The 21,883-nt window shown below is 43.6% G+C and overlaps 1 protein-coding gene across 3 annotated transcripts in view; it reads right to left on the bottom strand.

Moving 5' to 3' along the window:
* OSBP2 (oxysterol binding protein 2) overlaps positions 1 to 21,883 on the bottom strand; it is a gene marked incomplete at its 5' end in the record, with an annotated part of 153,585 nt that overhangs the window by 121,621 nt on the left and 10,081 nt on the right. For 2 of the 3 annotated variants that reach the window (XM_081892303.1, XM_081892304.1), the window contains one exon: positions 1,511 to 1,719. In XM_081892303.1, the coding sequence (XP_081748429.1) occupies positions 1,511 to 1,719 (209 nt within the window). Of the gene's footprint in view, positions 1 to 654; positions 1,433 to 1,510; positions 1,720 to 21,883 lie in introns of those variants that run through there. The other variant, XM_081892305.1, reaches the window with a different exon arrangement.

The following is a 21,883-nucleotide window of genomic DNA, read 5'->3' as shown; positions in this document are numbered from 1 at the left end:
CTCTATAAATTTACTTCCTGAAACTATATCACAACAAACGTTCTCCTGTAGAAACCCTCAAGTGGCTGGAAATTGTGAGGGAGAAGAAAGACTGAGGGAGGGGTTGCATAGTTGCACAACCTCTGACCCCTTCAAACCAAAACACAGGAAGCTGTCTTATTCCAAAGTTGGACCGCTGGTCCATTTAACCCAACACTGTCTAGGCCGAATGGGAGCAGCTGTCCAGGGTTTCAGACCAGGGGGACATTCCCAGCCCTATCAGAAGACACCAAGGATTGAACCTTGGGTGTATATGCTGGCTGCTTTGCCATAATAAACAGTGACCGATTGGACCTGGGACCTTCTGCATGCAAAATGGGTACCCTAACCAGTGAGCTACGGCCCTTTCCAACTAGTAACTGCAGAGACGAGGAAAGAAGAGAGAATACAGGGACAACCTGTCCACTTTTACATCCACATTACTTTCCCCATTTCCCCCTGCTTGCCCCACTTGCTTGCCATTCACAACCCCTATAAGGCTCTCTGGGGATTCAGGCAGGGGTCTCTCCCAGCCCCTCCTGAGCCACAGCCCTCGCTCAAGTATCCAGCCACACACAGGGGCTTGTCAGGTGCTGCCCTGCTCTTTCAATTAAACAGGCTGACAACGTGCCTTACCAAGTCCCTGGCTGGTCGTGAGGCACACACGGCTGGTAGTCATTGCTTGACCAGTGGCGGAGGGTGAGACGCGACACAGCATCCCTGGACCTTCACCAACAGCTTGCACACTACCGAAAAGGAAGCGTGAGTTGCGCAAGGCAGCTTCCCACCCCGAAAACCTGAAGCCTGATAAGGTCACCACCGGTGGGCACCGTCTTGAAGACTGTGTCACAGAAAACCAACACCTCCCAAGTTCATTCGCTAGCCTGGAAAGCCCTCTTCATTCCATCTCGGTCAAATGTAACATTAGTATCGCTGTCACTCAACACAGCGGCAAGACCTTTACGCCACCCTAAGACTGTGTGTTTGTGTCGAAGGTATTAACAGTTAAAATAAAGAGATTCTGGATGGAAGGTCTGGTCAAGATATAACGGGCCCTGTGGATTTCTGGTTTTAAAATGCTGAAGTGTTGCTTCTGAACTCCTTTGGGCCCAAGCTCACAGCTGTGTGGAAAAGCTGCTTGCTCTGCTGATTCATGCTGACCTATCCAAATTCTTAGAGGAGACGGTCAGGCATGCAAGGCACCTCCCTCCGGCTGCAGAACCTTAAGGAGCTCTGCATAACCAGCCCCTGCAGCACCCACATTAAGGATAAGAATCTAGTGATTTGTTTAGTTTTCTGGTGTAGGAGCCAAGATTTAGCTCAGTGCTCCTTTTACGACATTGCACCTCCACTAAGGACGGTGCAATTCTCAAGCAACAGTGCAATGCTTCCTCGGACCCCAGTTTCCCCTGCAACTTCTTCTGGCACTGGGGTGTTCTGCAGGAGAGGAGGGGCCTACAGAAAGATCCTCCCCACCAAGCACGGATTCTACCTGACTGGTTGTTCCTCATGCGGATGGCTTTGGACTTGGCCAGCTCCAAAGCAGTGACCCATCGCTGCCGCTCCACTTCTGAGTGAGCCTTCAGGTGGTATGTCCTTCCCCCATTGGAAAGCACAATGTTACAAGAGTCCTCTGTGTCGATGTGAGCCGTTGACAAGTTGATGGTTCCCCGACAGGTGTGAGCCATTTCAGCTTGAGTCCTGCAAAAAGGAAGAAGGGAAGAAGCATAAGCAAGCGCCTTGGGTTTCACCTTCTGATCAAGGCTAGCAAGGGGGGGTGGGGGACCTCCCCAGCCAGGACTTCCCTAGGCACTGAAAGCAGGATTCCCACATGACTGCATCAAGTAAAACTTCCTTCAGGCAGCAGGTCCTGGTTTGAACTGTGCCAAGAAACACTGGACACCAGAGCTTTCCAAACTGCGTGTCGCTTACACATTAGTAAGTCAGCTGCAGTCTGTAAGTGTGTTGCATGAATGCTCCTCTCGGGGCTGCAAAGGGGTTAGTTTAACCTCTGGTTTGCTAGTAAAACTGTGTCACAAAATGATGACTGTCTACAAAGTGTGTCACTAATATGAAAAGTTTGAAAAGCTCTGCTGTACGCAGTGCCTTCACTGTGGAATCCTGGAATTACTAGTACTGTACATCTCTGGGTAATTTGCCATAGATCAGCAAGGCTTCCTGATGCCTCATTTGTTTTGCATATATACTGAAACCAAAACTGGTAACACAGAAATAAAACCCTAGATTTCAGTACAGTGGTACCTCGGTTTACAAACAGTCCTGTTTACGAACTATTCGGTTTATGAACACCACGAAACCAGAAGTAGTGTTCCAGTTTGCAAACTTCACTGCAGTCTACTGCCGGAAGCCGAATGATGGAAGGGCACAGGCAGCGGGAGGCCTCATTAGGGCCTCTGTTTAAGAATGGACTAAGGAACGGATTGAGTACCAAGGTACCACTGTATAAACTTAACTCCAAGTGGCACCTTAAAATGAGCCTTTACCAACCTAGTGCCTTCCAGATGTTCTGGGCAACAACCCCCATCAGCCCCAGGCAGCTATGCACTACAGAGTTGTAGTCCAAACATCTGGAGCACACCACATTGGTGAAGGCTGCTGTGCATCTGCTAAAGAGTCACCTGTGTATGACAAATTGGATGAAACCGAGTGTTTTAGCCTTGACAGACGAAACTACAGTAGTGGGTGTGCCTTAAGTAATGCCAACTGACAATGTTATATATCAAAAGAGACACATTCTCCCTCAAGCAAGCAAGAAGTCTAAGCTCCTTGTGAAAATGTTTCAATTGTCCTGCGTACCTGTTGTCCTGTTGCAAAGCATATATTTGCCAATAAGTTGTCAAAGAACAAACAGAATTATCCGGAAACTCAGCTCTGTCTGCTACAAGCCCATTCAAAGAGTAGCAGCCTGTTTACTTTGCTGTGGGGTCCCTAAGCCTCAAAAATAGCTGGAAGGTTTGACAGCAGGAAGACTATAATTTCCCAGCAGTAGTCATACTTAAGGCTGCAGAAACAAAAACAAAAAACCGCAGGGTTGAGTTTTGAAAATCCCTGGGCGTGTGAAAACGGTGAGACTGTGAGGAAAGTGGTCTTTTTCTCCGCATAAACTAGTATTGCTGCATATTATTCTAATCCTGCTGTATGAAGAGTCCAAAGTGTTCTGGGTACTGCACAGATATTAAAAACAAGTCAGCCCCTGCCACAGTATCAAAATCTAATTATTAGATTTATACCTAAGAACGTAAGTGCAGCCTTGCTGGGTCAGGACAAAGGCCCACCTAGTCTAGCATCCTGTTCTCACAGTGGTCATCCAGATGCCCGTGGAAAGTGTAACAACACTCTCCCCACCCTCACCCCCACCCCAATTCCCAGCAGCTGGCATATGGACCTCCAACAGCAGAGACAGAAGACAGTCATTCTAGCAAGTAACTACTGAGAGCTTTAAACTCCATGAATCCTTTTTAAACCCATCAAAGTTGGTGGCTGTCATTACTTCCTGTCAGGTGGTTGCTCACGAGTAACCAGGCAGGACTCCGACCTGTCTTTAACAGGTTTTTATTTGTGCAAACTATTTACAGTGCAGAACCAGAAAGTTCATGTCCGTCTCAGTCACTTGCAGATTCCGGGAGTGGCCTTTTCTGGTCCCCCTCCCCCAGCATAATAACTTAGACACCCCAAATCTCCGCCTCCCTTCCTTTATGCGCAAACTGGGCGACGGAAATGGCGTGCCTGTTTCCTGCCTGGCTGGAGTGGTGAGGAGCTTGGGCTCTCAGTAGCATCTTCGAGCCCTCTCCTCGCTTGGCTTTCCCCTTCCCCCTCTGCTCCACTGGAGGTATGGGCTTTGCCCACAGTTGGACAAGGAGCTGCTCCTCAGAAGCATGGGAGGCTCTCTGTATTCCTCTGCCTCCCACCCGTTCTGATGGCAGTCCCCTGACACTTCCTGTGGAAGCAAATTCCATAGTTCCCTAACCTTTCCTCATAGGGGAGCTGTGCCACCCCCTTGAACATTTTGGTTGCCCTTTTCTGAGTACACTCTGAAAAAGATATTAAGAAGGAAGACAAAAACAAGCCTATTTCCTATGTCTGGGTAGCTTCCAGATTGTCACTATTTTACAGGGATGATTCAACTGTATTCTGGCGCACTTGGAACATTTATGCAACCCGCTTCTATCTCACTCTGTACTGTCTACCCTGACTGGCAGCGACTCTCCAGGGTTTCAAGGCAGCACATTCCCAGCCCTGCATGGAGATGCCATTGGGAACTGAATTTGGGACTTTCTGAATGGAAGTTGCTCTACCAACTCAGCTAAGCATGGCCTAAGCCGTGCCGTGCGCAATTTCCTGCCTCTGTAGGGCTGCTTAAGACCTTCCTGGTTATTTTCACTAAAGGCATCACGGTTTTGCTGCAACCGAAGCAAATGCAAAATTATCAGAAATGAAGATGTAAAATCCCAACAGCTAAGAAGCTGCTAAATTTAAGTGCAGGTTGCACAGTCCCAGGTGCCCATCCAGATGGTTAAGCGAATCCAACCCACCCACCAGCTTCCGTTTGGCATCTGAAGCCATATTCATGTAAACCATATGCAAATGTAAACCTGCAAGGAAGATATGCAGAAAACTGCAATTATTTCATAATACGGCTGCTACAGTCATACCTTGGATCTCAAACGCCTTGGCTCCCGAACAAATCGGCTCCCAAACGATCAAAACCCAGTGATTGTTTTCAAACGCTTTTTGGAAGCCAAATGTCCGGCGCAGCTTCTGATTGACTACAGGAGTGTCCTGTAGCCAATCAGAAGTCACGCCTTGGTTTTCGAACTGTTCCGGGAGTCAAACGGACTCCCGGAACACATTCTGTTCTAGAACCAAGGTACGACTGTACTGGGATCAGCTGCTTTGAGCAGTTCAAAGTTCTGGTCCTGACTTACAAACTCTTAGTGTGTTGGGGCCAAAGTACCCATCTCCTTATGTGCCTCTGCTATCCTTTGAGATCCTCAAAGGTCTTTCTCTGGGTTTCCCTGTCCTCCCAGGTGTGGTGCAGGTGCTACTGGAAATAAGGCCTTCCCAACTAGTGGCACCCCAGTTCCAAAATGCTATCCCCAAAAAGCTCACCTGCTCCAATGCATTTTCCAGCATCAAGCAAAACCTGCTTTATTTTACCAGACGTTTAAATGTTTTAGCACGCTGGCCGGTTTAATCTCAATTAAACAGCAACTTGCAGTTTTTTTAGCTTATTTTAATGGATTAGCTGTTTTAAGAAGTTTCTAACGTTTTATTTTAAGTTACCCAGATAACTTGCGTTTCAAAAGGAGGTAACTTGGAACAAACAGAATGAGCACGGCTCACAATGCTGCCAACGTGGATCGCAGTGCTCAGCAAGCTGCACGTGTCTTGCTCAAGACTTTGCTTGGAAATCAGTCATTCGTGAATTACTTCCAGACACATGCACATTCCCAGAGGATAACTTTAACAAATCAAAACAGCTAGAGTGCATTCCGGAGTATGTTGACCAGCTCCTTTACTCTCAAAAAGGGATTATTTTTTAAAGGGAGATTTGTTTTTTTAATGATCACTTTTAAAGATAACATGGAAATCTATTTTCCCTACTTGCACGCAGACATTCCCAGAGTGCTCTCAGCAGGCACTTTCCCATCTACTGTTATGCACAGAGCCGTAAAGGTGCCCTTCAGCAGTGAATAGCCTAGTATCTCAACAGATTTTCCTACTCAGTGTTAGCATCTCAACAACTGAATAACAAAAATACATGGGCAAGTTTCCAGTCTCAGATATGAGATAATCCTTAAGAAGCATGCACGGAGGGAGTAGGGGAGAGACAGTCCTGGATTACTATGTAGGCACACACACACATACACAAAGATAATGCTAGAACTGAACATCAACCTTCGGTCATTTTTGCTGGTATTAATAAACAGAAGGATATTAGCAAGAGGGCATCTAAATAAGGAATTGAGAAAAGAATGCTTCTCCAAAATACACATGGAACACTGTTTTAAACACCTAACGTTTATCACTTGGTTAAGTAAAAATTGTGTGAAGAACTCCATACATTGTTAATTGGCACCTCAGATATAAGCTGAAACCTTATAGGAGCATGTTTGGTTGAAAAGATTAATTAAGGTCACTTCCCAACCCTGTCTGAGCAGGCATTTCAATTTTATTTTCCAGAGAAGTTATACCTTACTGATTTTTTGTTTTGGCTTATTTTTGGAAACATGTTTGTTGCACAAGAGCACCAAATCCATGTTCTGTAACCTGAATTTGCTGGACTACAGTTTAATCCCACCTGCAAAATGGAATTGGTCTGGAAGTGTGCACTGCTAGGATAATGGAAGCCTATTGGGATGGAGAAAACCAATGGGACACTTATCTCTTGAGCATAGAAGCACATGCTACAGTACATCAAAGAGGACACAAAGTCAAAAGAAGTAGAAAAATTAAAAGGGACAGAATTGTCCACTGAATCACTGTGAGTGGTAGCACATGATTCCAAGACTCATTTAGTCCTGAGGACATACTGCCTCCAAAAGGTTCAGGGTGATCTTGACACCATAATGAAATCCGTAAGCATTGTTAGAAACTGGGATAGAAAAGCTAGGAGCCAAATGGCTTCTGGGACTTGGATTGTGGGTGCCAGAACAGAATGTCTAGTCATCATTTGGTGAGGGGGTGTCAGCAAAACTTTCTTTTCATTATTTTGATAAGCATAAACGAATATGCAATTCACATAAATGACACATTGTGAATATCACACTTTTAACAGAAATTGTTAATACATGTTTAATTTGGTGTTTACAATAAAAAATATTGGTACCATACTTCAATTTTCAAAACACTCTCGCTCTTTATTGTTAAACTCCTTAACATATTGTCTATCTTTAGCATATACTTCGAGGCTTCAAAGCACATACATTTCAGTAATCCTTGAGTGTCAGCCAGGTGCAAAAATGGCACCCAGACTTTTTGAGGTGCTCGCAAATGGAGAATCTTTAGGCACAAAATGCACCTGGCGCCCTGCTAATTTCAAACCCTGTCAAGAAGGCATCCCAAAGAGTAAGTGTTGTATGAAATGGGTGACTGCAACCACTTACACATATCTTCTGGTCACAACAGTGAGGTATAATTACCAGATACCCTTAATGACTTGTCTGTCTAGTCACCAATGCTTGCTTGTTGCATTTGGGCCAGGGCAATGGGGCTTTCCCCCCAATATTCACCTCATTTTTAAACGAGAATACCTTTTTGATGTTTACACCAATGTATGATACATGCTGTATTTTGCTGATTCTCAAGTTTGGGGAAGTGATCTCATCTGTTTCCGATGTCTACGGAGCTGTTCTGAAGCCAATATAGTTGATTCATTAAAGGATGTAAGAAGGATTTGCAACTCCACCCTACAAGGAAGCTGGCTATATGCCGTGTGTGTGTTTTAAGGGTCAAATTTTATTTGGGTTCTTAAATTTCCTAGAGACCAGTGTCGTGTACTAGCAGATGAGTGAGTTTTAACATTCTGCCGAAAAATCCAGCACAACTGCTGCAGTAGCGGAAACTTACTGAGCAACAGATTGCAGAATCTATTGTGCAACAACATTTCCCTTGTACAGTACAAAACAGTTCAAGAGCAGAACATGTATATCGCTAACCGTGTTAGAAACTCTAATATATAAGCTAACTAGGCACTAAATGGCTACTTAAACCAAGGTTACAGTTGCTAAAAGCAGAATGCCTTGTTGCCATTTTGTGGTGGGATGGCTCCAAAGTCTTATTTTTCAAATGATGGACTGACAGTGACTGATTCTCAGTTAAACATGTGCCTAGTATAGATTACTTAAGAACTTTGAACATTTAAAGAATTAAAGACACTTGGTCCAGGGACAGTCCACATATATACTGTACTGACCTACTCACACCTCTATTTTTTAATGGTGACTGCTCTCGCTCAGGCTGCACAGAAAAAGCATTTTGTTTCTTGAAATTCATTCCAATTGTGCGGATAAAATACAACTGACAGAATTCTACAGGATGTGGTATTAGTGTGTGCAAACAGTCAAGATCCAATGATCTGCAGGCACGCACCTCCAGATGGTGGAGATGTCAGCAGCCATCCTGGCGCCCAGGCATCTTCACTTGGCTGCAAGTGGTCGACAGACAGGTGCAAAATGCGCCTAGCACCTGGCTAATTTCTAACACTGATCCCTTGAAGGCTGCTTGAAACCCAGCCTAGAGTTGATGCAGGTGGACGTCACCCCACACTGCTATTCCCCCTAAAGAAGCCTTCACCAATTTAGAACCCACCAGCAGTGTTAGAAACTGAGATATGAAAGCTAGGTGCTAAATGGCACCATACCTCTAGGTTATAACCACAGCAATGGAATGTCTAGGCATGCTTTTTTATAACAAGAATACAAAGCTGAAAACGAAGGAACTTCAGCTTAAATATTATGTTCATTTTTCCCATAGTCTAGTCCAGGCACGTCCAACAGGTAGATCGTGATCTACTGGTAGATCAATGGACGTCTGTGGTAGATCACTGGCTCTCCACACAGAAGCTCAAAAACTTTGACTCCATCCAGAAAAGCTCAACAACTTTGAGCTGAAAGCTGAACCCCTAAAACACGGGGCTTTCCTCCTCCTAAAAAAACTCAACAACTTTGAGCTGAACCCAAAAAAAACGGGGGTAGATCACTGCCAGATTTTAATTCAGAAAGTAGATCACAGTCTCTTGGGAGTTGGTCACCCCTGGTCTAGTCCTTCCCCTGCCCACCCCCTTAATATTCTTAAGAAGGTCTCTTCACCAGTCTTCAGAGAGTAGATGTAAGTGGGGAGGCAGAAAAAGGTCCTGCTTTCCTTCCACTCTGCAGTTTTCATCTGAAATCTTAGGCATAGTACTGCACCCAGAACTCAGAAACTGCTCACACTAATGAAATTCCCTATCGCAAAATGCACTTAGAACAATGGGAGTTTGTGAACACTGCCCTCCAGATGTTTTGGACTACAACTCCCATCAGCCCACAGCCAACAAAACATCTCAGGACTTCTAGAAATCTCAAGTCTTACAGAAGAGAGTAGATTTTGTGATTCTGTTACTGTCCTAATAATACAGTTTCTGAAGACACTCGGCAAGCATCTGACCCACCATACACCATCCTTGGAAGCTGCACTACATAGAAGTCATTCCTCTTCCATTGGTCCTAGGCAAATCAGAAACTTCCGGTGTGGCCTCATTCTCTCAGTCCCTCTCTTGCATGCAACCCGAAGTGGCCTTGAGCCCAAGCGCTGCCTCTCTGAGACTCCCACGCTCCCAAGGCAGAGTGCTTTGCTGTGTTTCTGATCAAGCCGCATCACATGATGCCTCAAGGACTCCAAGCAATGCTGCATCATGGAATGCATCTTTTCGTCTCCAGAGCCACAGAGTAGGATGATTAATAGCCTTGGAGGAGAAGCCAGGTGCTCAGATACACTTACATCAACAGGCAATGCATGTCCTAGTTTCCCTCTCTCCAACTGAAATGAAAAATGCAGGCACAACCTCTGAAAACAAATTGTGCTGTGTGGCTACTCAAACAAGTTTTGAGCACCAGACTGCCTATGAATCAGAACATAACACTGTAAGAACAGCCCTCCTGGATCAGGCCAATTGTTCATCTAGTCCAACATCCTGTTTTTACAGTGGCCGCCCAGATACGTGTGGCAAACCCACAAGCAGGGTCTGAGCACAACAGCACTCTCCCCGCTTGTGATTCCTCTGGTATTCAGAGGCATACTGCCTCCAACAGTGGAGATATAACAGAAAGCTTAGCTGATATCAGAACATCCTCACTACCAGTGCTAGAAACTCAGATTTATAAGATAGACACGAAATGGCTCCTTAAACCAAGGTTACGGTTACCAAAACGGAATGCCTAGTTGCCATTTGGGGGCAAGACGACTCTAAGCCTTATTTTTTTAAGGATGGGCCAACTGTGATCAATTCCCAGTTAAACACCTGGCTAGTTCAGATGACAACCTTGAGCTAGGTTAGGAGCTTTGAGAACTTGAAGAAGAAAAGTCACTTGATCCAGGGACAGTCCATATATATTGGCCTATTCCAACCTCTTGCTCAGGCCACACAGAAAAAGCAATTTGGTTCAACAAATTCATTGTGATTGTACAGATAAAATACAACTGATAGAATACTATAGGATAGGATATTAATGTGTCGAAACAATCCAGATCCAATGATCCCCATATGGTGGAGATGTCAGGCACCATCCTGGCGGCCAGGCATCTTCACTTGGCCACAAGTGGTCGAAAGCTAGGTGCAAAATGCGCCTTGCTAATTTCGAACACTGCCCACTAAACTCCTACCACAAGCACCAAGGCGCACAAAAGGAGATTTATATACAAGACAGCAATGTGGGTTTTGCAGAATACTTTGAATTGCATGCTGCTGAAATTGCACCTTCACTGCTCCTCCCTTTGCTGCACAGTGCTGCCTTGGAGTTATGTGTGGACAGTTGCTTTGAGCTTCTCTGCAAACAAACCACAAGCAAGAAGTCAAGGTCTGCCTGGGGGTAAACAAACCACAAGCGCTGGTTTGCACATAATGCAACATCCACAGCTGTTTGTTTCCTTCCAATTCAGAAAATAGAGTTTGTCAGGATTTGAGCAGCATGCAGGTAGGTAACATGCTGCTTATTCATAGTCCAGCCATAGTTTTCCTAGGATATGGTTTATCATTATATGTGAACATAGCTATTCAAATACAATTTGGTTCTTTGCTTAATAAAAAGTATTGTTATTACAATAAGGGGCAGAGTTCAGAAGGGGGCAATACTATACAAGACAAGCATTATGTAGAATCAAACCAAATAAAAAGAATGCATGAGCTGGTGGCAACTGGTCCAGGCTGGGGGCTACAAAAACAAAGGCCTGCTGTGCTTATTATAAAAAAGGGCAGCCTGAGTTGGCCCACCTACATGCCCAAGTATCTTCGAGGTGGGGTTGAACTATTCCTAACCCTGCAACAATTATTCCCGGAATGCAATTTTGTAAGGCCAGTGCTTTTAAAACTAAGTATACATTACTTCACATGCATTTTAAAGTTGTTGGCATCCATTTGTCTCGAGAGACAATGGAGTGTTCCTCTGGGGGTGACATCAAATCACTGCATTGGCAGCACAGACATGATTTCCTTGGGGCGCAAGCCTGGGCAGTGTGTATGGAGGTCCCTCCTTTTGACCTCACTGATGTGGTTCAAAGGAAAGGAAAGCAATACGTTTGGTACCAGCTTGGCTACAGGAGTTGCCAGAAGGAGGCATATAGGGCGTCACCCAACTGTCTTAAGGATGCCATTCTGGATTTGTGTAGGGTTTACTCCTTGGTCTTTTCTTCTCCTGAAAATATCCCACAAGGCAGCGGAAATTTAAGGTCAGAGTTTTCCTTCTCTGAGAGGGGCTACCTTTCCCTGGTGGACGAGCCACACCGGCCCCTCACTTCCCTGTGCAAAAACAGTCTTCTTTACCATTGGACCTACTCTTGGTCTTGCCAGCTCAATCCGCCAGAACTTGTCTTTGCATGCAAGGGAAGTCCCCAATTCACTGAGGGTTTGAGACCCATCAGCCACCCTCACCTGGTTTAGCCAGTCAGTCGAAGCCAGATGTTGTACTATGACTGCTACGACAGATGTAATTCCTAAATTCATTGTTTGAATGCTGTTAGTGGAAGAACGCATAAAAAAAATCAAGTGCACATCATAGCTCAGGGTCATGCAACATGGTGCCCACCCAATATTGCTGGACTTTGACTCCCATCATCCCATCATGCTGATTGGGGCTGATGGGAGCTGGAAGTCTAACGACAACTGGAGGGCGCCACAATGACTACCCATATCCTACACTTTGTAGATTTTACATTCACAGAAGATTCTTGCAGCATAAAGCAGACAGAGGAACATTCTGCACTTTTATTCCTAGTTATTGGAGTTATTTCCTGCCAAAACAGCCCAGGGCAACAAGCAAGATCCACCATTTTTAAACGAAACAAAAACATTCTGAAACCGTTAACACATTCTAAAACCAATTACAGTCATCTAAAGGCAACTGCAGTCAGAAACATTCCAAAATAAGTTTCAGGTGAAAAACCCACATCTTTCCATCAAGGGATCTGGGGGTTTGTCAGGGACAGTATCCGTCAGTCACCAAAGGTCTAGAAATGTTTTCCTAGTGATGAAGACGGGGCACTTCGCTAGGGAGTCATTCCATAATTGGGGAACTACCAGTCTTAATTGCTGAAGACTTCTTTTCCCCACCTGCGAACTGCTTTGACCACAAATGCAGTATATAAAAAACCTGATTGCTATGACGTTGTGCCCTTTTTCCCTGTGTGGCTGATGGGGCTCCAAATTGTCTCTGACAATCCTGCTGGTCTTCACCACCACATGTAGCAATTGTATTTTTATAACTTGCTGATCCAACAACTCAGCTGAGAGAGAAATAGGCATGTATTTATATTTGCACAATCGGTAAAGAAAATGAAGGAACATTCTTTCACCTCTGGTGGACCTTGCCCTAAAGTGAAGGCTTTCTGGGAAATGATATATAATGAACTGAAAAAGGTATTCAAGTATACCTTCTCTAAGAAACCAGAGGCCTTCCTTTTGGGTATTGTCGGCCAAGGGGTGGTAAAGAAGGACCGAACATTCTTTATGTACGCAACAACAGCAGCAAGGATACTTCTCGCGAAGCATTGGAAAACTCAAGATTTACCCACACTGGAAGTATGGCAGATGCAACTGATGGACTATATGCAACTGGCTGAAATGACCGGCAGAATCCGAGACCTGGGAGAGGAGACGGTAGAAGAGGATTGGAAGAAATTTAAGATTTATTTGCAAAAATATTGTAAGCTGTATGAATGTTAAGCAGGATGCTCGATTATAAACAATTTGGCACCATTAAAATAGATGAAGTGAAGTAGGAAGATAAGTCAAAATGTAAGAAAAAACAATTTTTTTGGATAACTATTTGGCTAAATTTAATTTTTTATGGAGTATAACCAAGGTACCTAAAATTTAAGATATAACATTGAAAACTAGACAGTAAGGATGGAAGTAAGGTGATAATTTGCTGGACTAATTTTTTAAAGTGGAAGGTAGGGGCGGGAGACGTGAGGAGGTCCTAAGAAGATAAGAAAATATGTCATGTTATGTTATAACTTTTTTGTTTTGTTATATTGAAACTTAAAAATTTCAACAAATATTTATTTTATTTATATATATATATATATATATATATATATATATATATATATGCACAAACGGCTTCTGGTTGACAGTGCTGTAAAAGTAACACAGTGAGTTTTTCATTTTACATTTGCGTTTCCATTCCTCTAGCAGAATTATTAATTTGTATGGGGCTTAAAGAACAAATATTATAGTAACCACACCAAGACCTCGTCTAAGTTCTGCAAAATTATGTTACAGCAAGATTGATAAAAAAGAAACAAAGAACGTTGAAGCAACTTGAAAGCCTTAACTAAATATCCCAGAAAGCCAAATTAAGTTTTTCAATTGTTCTGTGTAAACTCTGGTGCCTCTGCCTCTCCCACAACTTGCAAAATGAGAACAATGCAAAAGAAAAATAAAATAAAATCATACTCAATTTGCTTAAATTGCAAAGTTGCAGTGGGCACTTTATAGCAGAGATGCAAAAAACGCATAACCTTAAACAACAACTTATTCACTATCCTCTTCAAGTATTCTTACAAAAGCTCAAGCCACAGTAAGTTGCTTGATCTTTATAAGGTGCCACGAGACTCTTCGTTGCTGCAGCTGTCAAACAAGGCTGCTTTTCTTATACATGCTTATGAAAATAAAATGCACACCAAACATCTTGCAGTTATGAAAAGGTTGCTAACTTGTAGACATACTTTCAGCATCGTATTAATCTCGTCGCTGCTTAAGACACTCTTTCCAAAACACATCGTGTTTAAGACACTTTTTCCATATAAATATCCATAAAACAAATTTGCAGAGTTTACTGGATTTATTAATTTCTGAGAAAAATACAGCTCATTCCTGTAGTTTTGCCAAAGGCAGATCTAGAGTCTATTGCAGCCTTTTCCAACCTGGTGTCCTCCAGATGTTTTAGCCTACAAATGCTATGAGTCCTACTTAGGGATGGTGAGTGATGTAATCCAAAACATCTGAAAAGCAGCAGATTGATTAAAAGTTTTAACACCACTGGATGTGACTTTACCATTATAGAGTTCACACTGTCCAAGGGCCACTTCAGCATCTACTGCAGAGTGTTTCAAGAATACCATAGGCCAATACAGGGCTAATCTGAAACAGCTCTATAAATTCACTTCCCTCCTCTCCCTTTTTCAGAGAAATTCCACCATCACTATAGATTGCACAATCTTGTGCGCACCGACCCCTCTCGCTCTCCAGGCTTCAAGGATAACCACCTAAAGCCTCCAGAGTGCGGCGGGAGCTCCTGCTGCGCTCCGGAGGCTTCGGGTTCCTTTCGCTGAGGGGTAGGTGCCCCTTCAGCTAAGGCGCTGCGCCCCTTCAGCTAAGCGGGAGGAGAAATGGAAGGGGCTCCGTTTCTCCTGCCGCTTCGCTGAAGGGGCACTGGGCAGCGAGGGGGAGATTTATTTTTTCTTGTTCTCCCCCTCTAAAACAAGGTGCGTCCTATGGAGCGAAAAATACAGTACTTTGCTCCACCTGTCCCTTGCACTAATGGGCAGAGAACTGAATATAGCCCTACTGTTCCCTTGCAAACCAGGGAGAGAAATCATGGTTTGAAGTGGGTCTGCATTTCCCACCCTACATGAGCTCTTCCATTTATTATCCATTATTATCCAGTATATATTTTGGTAGAGGAACATAATGAAGAGAAACTATCGAAGCTTCATATTTTCTTGATGCATTCTTAAACTGTTCTGTGCCCAATATCTGCTATCATTTGAACCTTCTCTTCATATTGCATTGTTCTATTTCATCAGTCCTTGTTGAACCTCGACATATAAATATACAGGAATATGTATGTAGACTGCTTCACTTTTAAGCAGATGAAGTGAAAGCTGCCTTAACAACAGACTAATAAGCACCCTACAGTTTGTTCACACCAAGCACTGGGATGCCCTATTCTGGACCAACTGTAGTTTCCAAAACATTTCAAGGGAAACCCATCTAGTGAGAATGTTTAATCCAGGACACAAACAGGGTCCCTAGCACCCAGGAGTGCTCCAACAAGACATAATCAATTTCTCCCTCATAGCTCCTTTGTCCTCATACCGGTAATCTCAGTGAAGACAGGAATTTCCTGTTCATTCAAATGAGTGCAGAGTTGCCCTTAAGTGTGGCCTTTTTTTCATAGCCACTGTATGCCTGAGCTCTATATGCGTGTAGAACGGTATGGAAGGGAAATTCCACCTAGCCAGTCACAAAACAAAGTCATAAAAATGGGCAGAACAGGAGACTTGAGAACAAAACATTCTTGGGGGAAATGGGGAGGGGGGAGGCAACTAGCCTCTTCTACATGCAGTCCACAAAAAACAATCAATGCACTGGCTATTTTTAGGATGCTTCTGAGAAATGCACCCTTTTCCTGCACCTTTTCCATTGTGAACCCACCTGCAGAAACCTTCTATTATAAAACTTGTCACCACTTTTGCAGCAGGGACAAAAGTCCCATTCCAGGACAGAGCTATAAATGACAAATAAATGTTGCTTGTAGACAAAACGCAGGCAGTAGCATATTCATCCTAAAGAATTCTCTTAACCCATCTTCAGTGTCAGGTGCTGGTGTGGTCGCTCGAGAGTAAACAGGCAAGACTCTGACCTGTCTTTTCCAGGCTTTATTCTTGGTGCAAACTATTTACAGTGAAGAGTGTCGTAAGTTCATGTCTGGCTCAATCACTAGCAGAATCTGGGAGTGGTCGGTCTTTGTACCTCCCCCAGCATAAAAGTCACGTCACCCCCAGCCTTTTCCGCCCCTCCCTGCGCCGAAGCCTACTGCGCAGAATGGGCGCTGGCAAGGGCGTACTTCCCGCCTCTCCGGTTTGCTCAGGCTCGGTGTTGAGCTCTCCCTAGCATCCCCTGGTCCCTGCACCTCTTCTCCACTGGAGGTAGGGCTTTCCTCCTCGCTGGAAGAGGAACTGCTTCGCAAGATTTTCGGAGGCTCCCTATAACACAACTGCCCATCCATCTCTCCCCTCTGAGCTGATGGCAGTTCCCTGACATTCAGGTTAATGTATTTGAAATAAGTCATCCAATAGCGCATGAGCTCTGGGCTTAAGCTTCTTGTCTCATCTCAAGTACTTGGTTTATTAAATGGCAAATGACAGATCATGACTGTCAAATATGAAATTAAGTTTCCTATACAAAGGACTGCTGTACTGTACAGCAGAGCTCAGAAGGAGAACCCAATTGTGGGAAGCTGCCCTAAATGTTGCCCCTTCCAATGTCTCCAAAAAGCAGCGGAAATTAGGGACAATGTTTAAGGTAGCCTTGACCAACCAGGTGCCCTGCCGCTGTTTGAGGCTACAATTCCCACTATCTACTGTTGACCAAAAGAGCCCTCACTACAATTACATCTGGCTGCAGGCCAATTTGAAGAATGTAAGCAGAATTAATTTCATCCATTTACTTTCCGGTTTGTTCATAAAAAAGTATTTATATTACACCACTCACCTGAAAAGTATTTATTTACTCGCTTACATTTATAATCTGTCTTTCTCCCATCATGGAATCCACATGGTTTTCAGGCAATCATCCATCCAAGCACTGACTAGACCTGGACCTACTTAGATTCAGCAAAGTGGTGCTCCTGTGTGTCATTCAAACTATACTCTGGGACTTCAATAAGAATAAATGTTGAGAAAGCATTTCCAAGCAGAAACCCTGAGCACCAGGGCAACTTCAAAACTTGCATAAATAAGGAACGACTAAGAAAAGGGCATGTTGCCCTATGACTTTTTTTTTCTTTTTAAGCAAAATGTGGCAATGAACACTCATCGCTTAGCATGCATGGGTGATTTTAAGGGTTGGTGTGCTGCCAGCAGCCCATAAAAATGTACTCTGTGATCCTGGAGATAGTACAGAAACATCCAGCTCCACCAATGCCTTATAATGCTTCCCTGACAGCAGCATCAGAAGAGGGTTCTGGTAAGAGGAACCAGTTGCCACATTTCTCATGAGTGACTCCATGCCCACAGATGTAAGATTCCATTGCCCAAATCATCTTTCCCACAGCAACGCCTCAGCAGCCTCATCCTAAATTTGACCATGCACAAGTTCAGTTGTTGCAGCCCTGGTTGCTTTCTTAGCCTCCACTCCCAGATACCGCCTCTCTTTTCCTTCAAATCCCTCCTCAGAAGCAGCCACAAAGCAGTGATGCAGGTTGAGAGGCTTAAGACATCAGACCACAGGGTCCACCTGTCTAAACAGGCTGGCAATGGCTCTCCAGGGATTCAGAGAAGATTCTCTCCCCACCTTACCTTACCTGGAGAAGCCAGGGGCTGAAGCTTGGCTCGTCTGCATTTATTCAATTTATATACCACCCTTTATCAAAGATTCCAACACATTACAGTGTTACAGAACTTACACGTTACAGAACTTCAGTGACAATAAAACATAATAAAAAACATACTGACAGACAGCCTAAAAATAAAATAGTCATCATAATAACAGTCCTCTCCTCCACACTTTTACAGGCCATAGATTATTTAATAGCTATAGGATTGGGTAAAGAGGAATGTTTTTCCCTGGTGCCTAAAGCCATAAAATGATGGTGCCAGGCGATCCTCTTTGGGGAGAGCATTCCACAATCAGGGAGAAAGAGCCCGTTCTCTTGTTGCCATCCTCAGACAGCACAGAACTTATATGGAGGGAACAATGTGAACTTACCGTATTTTTCGCTCTATAAGACGCACCAGACCACAAGACGCACCTAGTTTTTGGAGGAGGAAAACAAGAAAAAAATTATTCTGAATCTCAGAAGCCAGAACAGCAAGAGCGATTACTGCATAGTGAAAGCAGCAATCCCTCTTGCTGTTCTGGCTTCTGTGATAGCTGTGCAGCCTGCATTTGCTCCATAAGAAGCACACACATTTCCCCTTACTTTTTAGGAGGGAAAAAGTTTTATAGAGCAAAAAATATGGTAGTTCACTGACACGCTGTTCTAATTGCACAGCGTCCTCCTTCCACATTCCTCTTTACTCATTTCAGAATGAAGCTTCCACAGTACGAGAATACAGAACAGCCTCCTCCATCAACGCACGCACACACTCTCCAGATGTTTTGGACCACAACTCCCATCCGAACATAGAACTTGACACAGTGTAGGCGCAGTTTGCTGCCAAACAACAGCAGAGCTGCCAAAATCAATCAGATTATTGCTTTTGGTTTCTGGCAATGCAGAAATAAGGAAAGTAAGCAAACGCCACTGAACAGACAACCGTAATGCTGTGTGGAATACAAAGGTGGGAAACCTCAAGCTCTCCACATCTGGCCCTAGCCATTCTTTGTCCGTGCCCCCACTTCACAGGCCACTTCACAAATTTATAAACCATTTTTACCAGTACAGTGGTACCTCGGGTTAAGTACTTAATTTGTTCCGGAGGGCCGTACTTAACCTGAAACTGTTCTTAACCTGAAGTACCACTTTAGCTAATGGGGCCTCCTGCTGCTGCCGTGCCGCCAGAGCACAATTTCTGTTCTCATCCTGAAGCAAAGTTCTTAACCTGAAGCACTATTTCTGGGTTAGCGGAGTCTGTAACCTGAAGCGTATGTAACCTGAAGCGTATGTAACCCAAGGTACCACTGTACAAGGTAAAAACAAAATGCAAAATGTAGAAGCTTTTTTTAAAAAAAAAAAAAAACTTCTATAAACTCTGAAATAGTAAAGCCATCTAGAAAGTATAAAAATATTTAACATTGTTTCTAAGAACATAAGAAGAGCCCACTGGATCAGGCCTGTGACCCATCCAGGCCAGCATCCTGTTCTCACAGCGACATAACCAAATGTCTATGAGAAACCCTCAGAGCACAAGAGCATTTCCCCACCCCATCCCACCCTGTTTCGCTTTTCAGCAACTGATATTCAGAACCATTACTGCCTCCAGACATTGTACATTCTACAGAAGTACAACTAAAATCCCATATTTGACTAGGTCACACCTCAGAGGATAGCCTTTGATAACACCTCCTTCTTGCCTGGATGGTGAAAGGAGGGATATGTGCATACGAGTGTGTATGCTTAAAGAGTGTGTGGCTGGAAAAAAGTCTACTGTACAAAGGTGTCACATCCATTGCCAAACCCACTTCAACTCCCGACTCTGTCCATTATTTGCATGTGGCCCCTGGAATGTTCCCCATGAGGGAATGTGGACCTCCTGCTGAAAAAGCTGCTCTTCACCCAGAACAGAACACAGACACACATTCTTGAAATTCAGTCCGCTTGTGTTTAATTTCTATGCTTAAGCTAACAAGAGAGTCCACTGTTTTGGTAACACTTAACCAGGTTGTTTTCCAGAACTGACAACTTAATTCCACCTACTCAATACACTGCTCAAAAGGACTAATTTCAATGACTATGAAGTTAATGGACTAGGGTGGTAGCTCTGACATGAATATATATATGCATGGCAGCTTCATGAAACTTCCAAGTCTAGTTCCTTGAGTAATTCTTTGTCCAAATCATGGATCATAAAATTGTCAGGTTGGAAGGGACACCTAGGGATGCAGCAATGCAGAAATCACAGCTAAAGAATCCCCAACAGATGGCCATCCAACCTCTGTTTACTTTTGTTTCACTTCTTCAAAAAGAATACAAAAGCAAAAGTAACAAAACAAAACAAAATTTCCTCTTAGACTGAGAAAAAGAAAGAAATGAAATTGTTGGTACTGGGTACCAATGCAGCACTACCTCAATTTTCCCTCAAGCACTAAACTAGGTCGAAAAATATATTTGGTCAAATATTGCCAAAGCCCTAACATACATACTCTTATAAGCAATTGTTAAGTTAGCTATTACTGTTAAAATGAAATTTATTTTTCTTTAAATTACAATGAATTGTTGTAGTGTTCTTGGACAGGATTTCTATAAATATGAATGATTCACTCAGCTGTTGTTCTTTGGCTTCTATCCTAGAATACCAGGATCAGTCAGCCTACAGTTACAATTTTTTAAAAAAGGAAATAGTTGGGATAGCTCGGTTAGAGCGTGGTGCTGATAATGCCAAGGTCACAGGTTCAATCCCCGTAAGGAACAGCTGCATATTCCTCCATTGCTGGGGGTTGGACTAGATGATCCTGAGAGTCCCTTCCAACTCTATGATTCTACGATTACAAAAGCAAAGCAACATGAAGTCTTGTTTAAAAAGAAACACAGTTCAGTGGTGGATCATCTGTTTTGCATGCATAAGGTCTCAGGTTCAATTTCCAGGTAGGGCTGGAAGAAACTTGTATCTGAAACAAAGAGCTGCTGCCCGTCAGTGCAGAAAATATTGAGTAAGATGGACCAATGATCTGACTCAACAAAAAACAGCTTCCTGCATTCCTAAGTCAGGCGTGAGAACCTATGATCCATCTAGAGATGTTGCTGGACTGCAAGAACTACTCATTTTTAATGCATTTACTTTACTCACATTTACAGGCAAAACCTTCTTTAAAACATGCTCAGCATTCTACTCCCTGCTTCACATGTTACGCCCCTGAGCTGAGGTGTATTATGTTGGGAAGATTAATAATAATGAACACTGAGGGACCAAAAAACTCTGAACATATGGAAGAATGGGACGGAAGAAGGTCAAATGTGTTTCTAAGATAGGTACTCCCATGAATGAGTTCACCATTTACCCCCATTGAAGTTATGTAACATAGAAACATCTTGCAAAGTTTCCCAGTGTATAATTACGGTTGCTATGGCAACATGTTTTTATATGAATTTTAGCCCGGAACTGGTAAGAACCACAGCAATACAATCCTTGCGTTAAGAGACAGAAAGGGAATAAGAGGCACCTAAAATTGTACACAGTCTTATGGGCACCTTGAAGACTAACCAATTTATAATGGCGGAACCCAGCAGTAGTCAACCTGAAGCCCTCTCAAATGCTATTGGGTGTCTTCCATAATCACTGACGGAAGGTATTCAGCAGTTGGCCATGTTGGCTGGGGGTTATTAGCAGTCCAAAAACACCTAGAGGGCATCACATTTGCTACACCAAGCCTAAGCTTTCATGAACAACAGTCCACTTTTTTCATAAGTTGCATGAAGAGCTCTCTTGAGATGCAGGTAAATAAATGTATACTTGGGTGATGACATGGTAAAAAGCAAGGTCAGGGGGAAATGAAATGCAGAAAAGTACAGATGGTTATTGTTTAATTACATAAAACTGGTAACTCACAGAACAGTTTTCTGATACAGGCACCCTAGCATTAGTTAACCAATTAATACACATAACTGTCTCCATTCAATTCACAATGCAATGTAACCCTTGGCGTTTTGTAATGCACGAGTTTCCAGTTTCCCTTTGAAGCTCAGTCTCTAAAAACACCATGCTAACTGAACCATAACCACCATTCATTCTGGTCAAAAGGGAACAGAACTCATGCGTGTAATAAATATTCTGGTGTACAGTAGGAGATCGTGAACTGCAGCTCTTGGAAGAAGGCCACTTCCTGATGCGAGGCGCCCCAGTAAACAATTGCTCACGCTGCCTTTTAGAACATCAGTGACAGGCCTTGCAACGTAAAGACAAAGGACACAACAAGTCATAACATCCCCATACGTGGCTGCTGCAACCACATCTGATCTAGAGTGGGACTCCCACTCTCATCAGT

Source organism: Podarcis melisellensis (genome assembly GCF_964234715.1).
Source record: "Podarcis melisellensis genome assembly, chromosome: 16".
Classification (NCBI taxonomy): domain Eukaryota; kingdom Metazoa; phylum Chordata; class Lepidosauria; order Squamata; family Lacertidae; genus Podarcis; species Podarcis melisellensis.
This window is presented reverse-complemented; position numbering and strand designations above follow the sequence as displayed.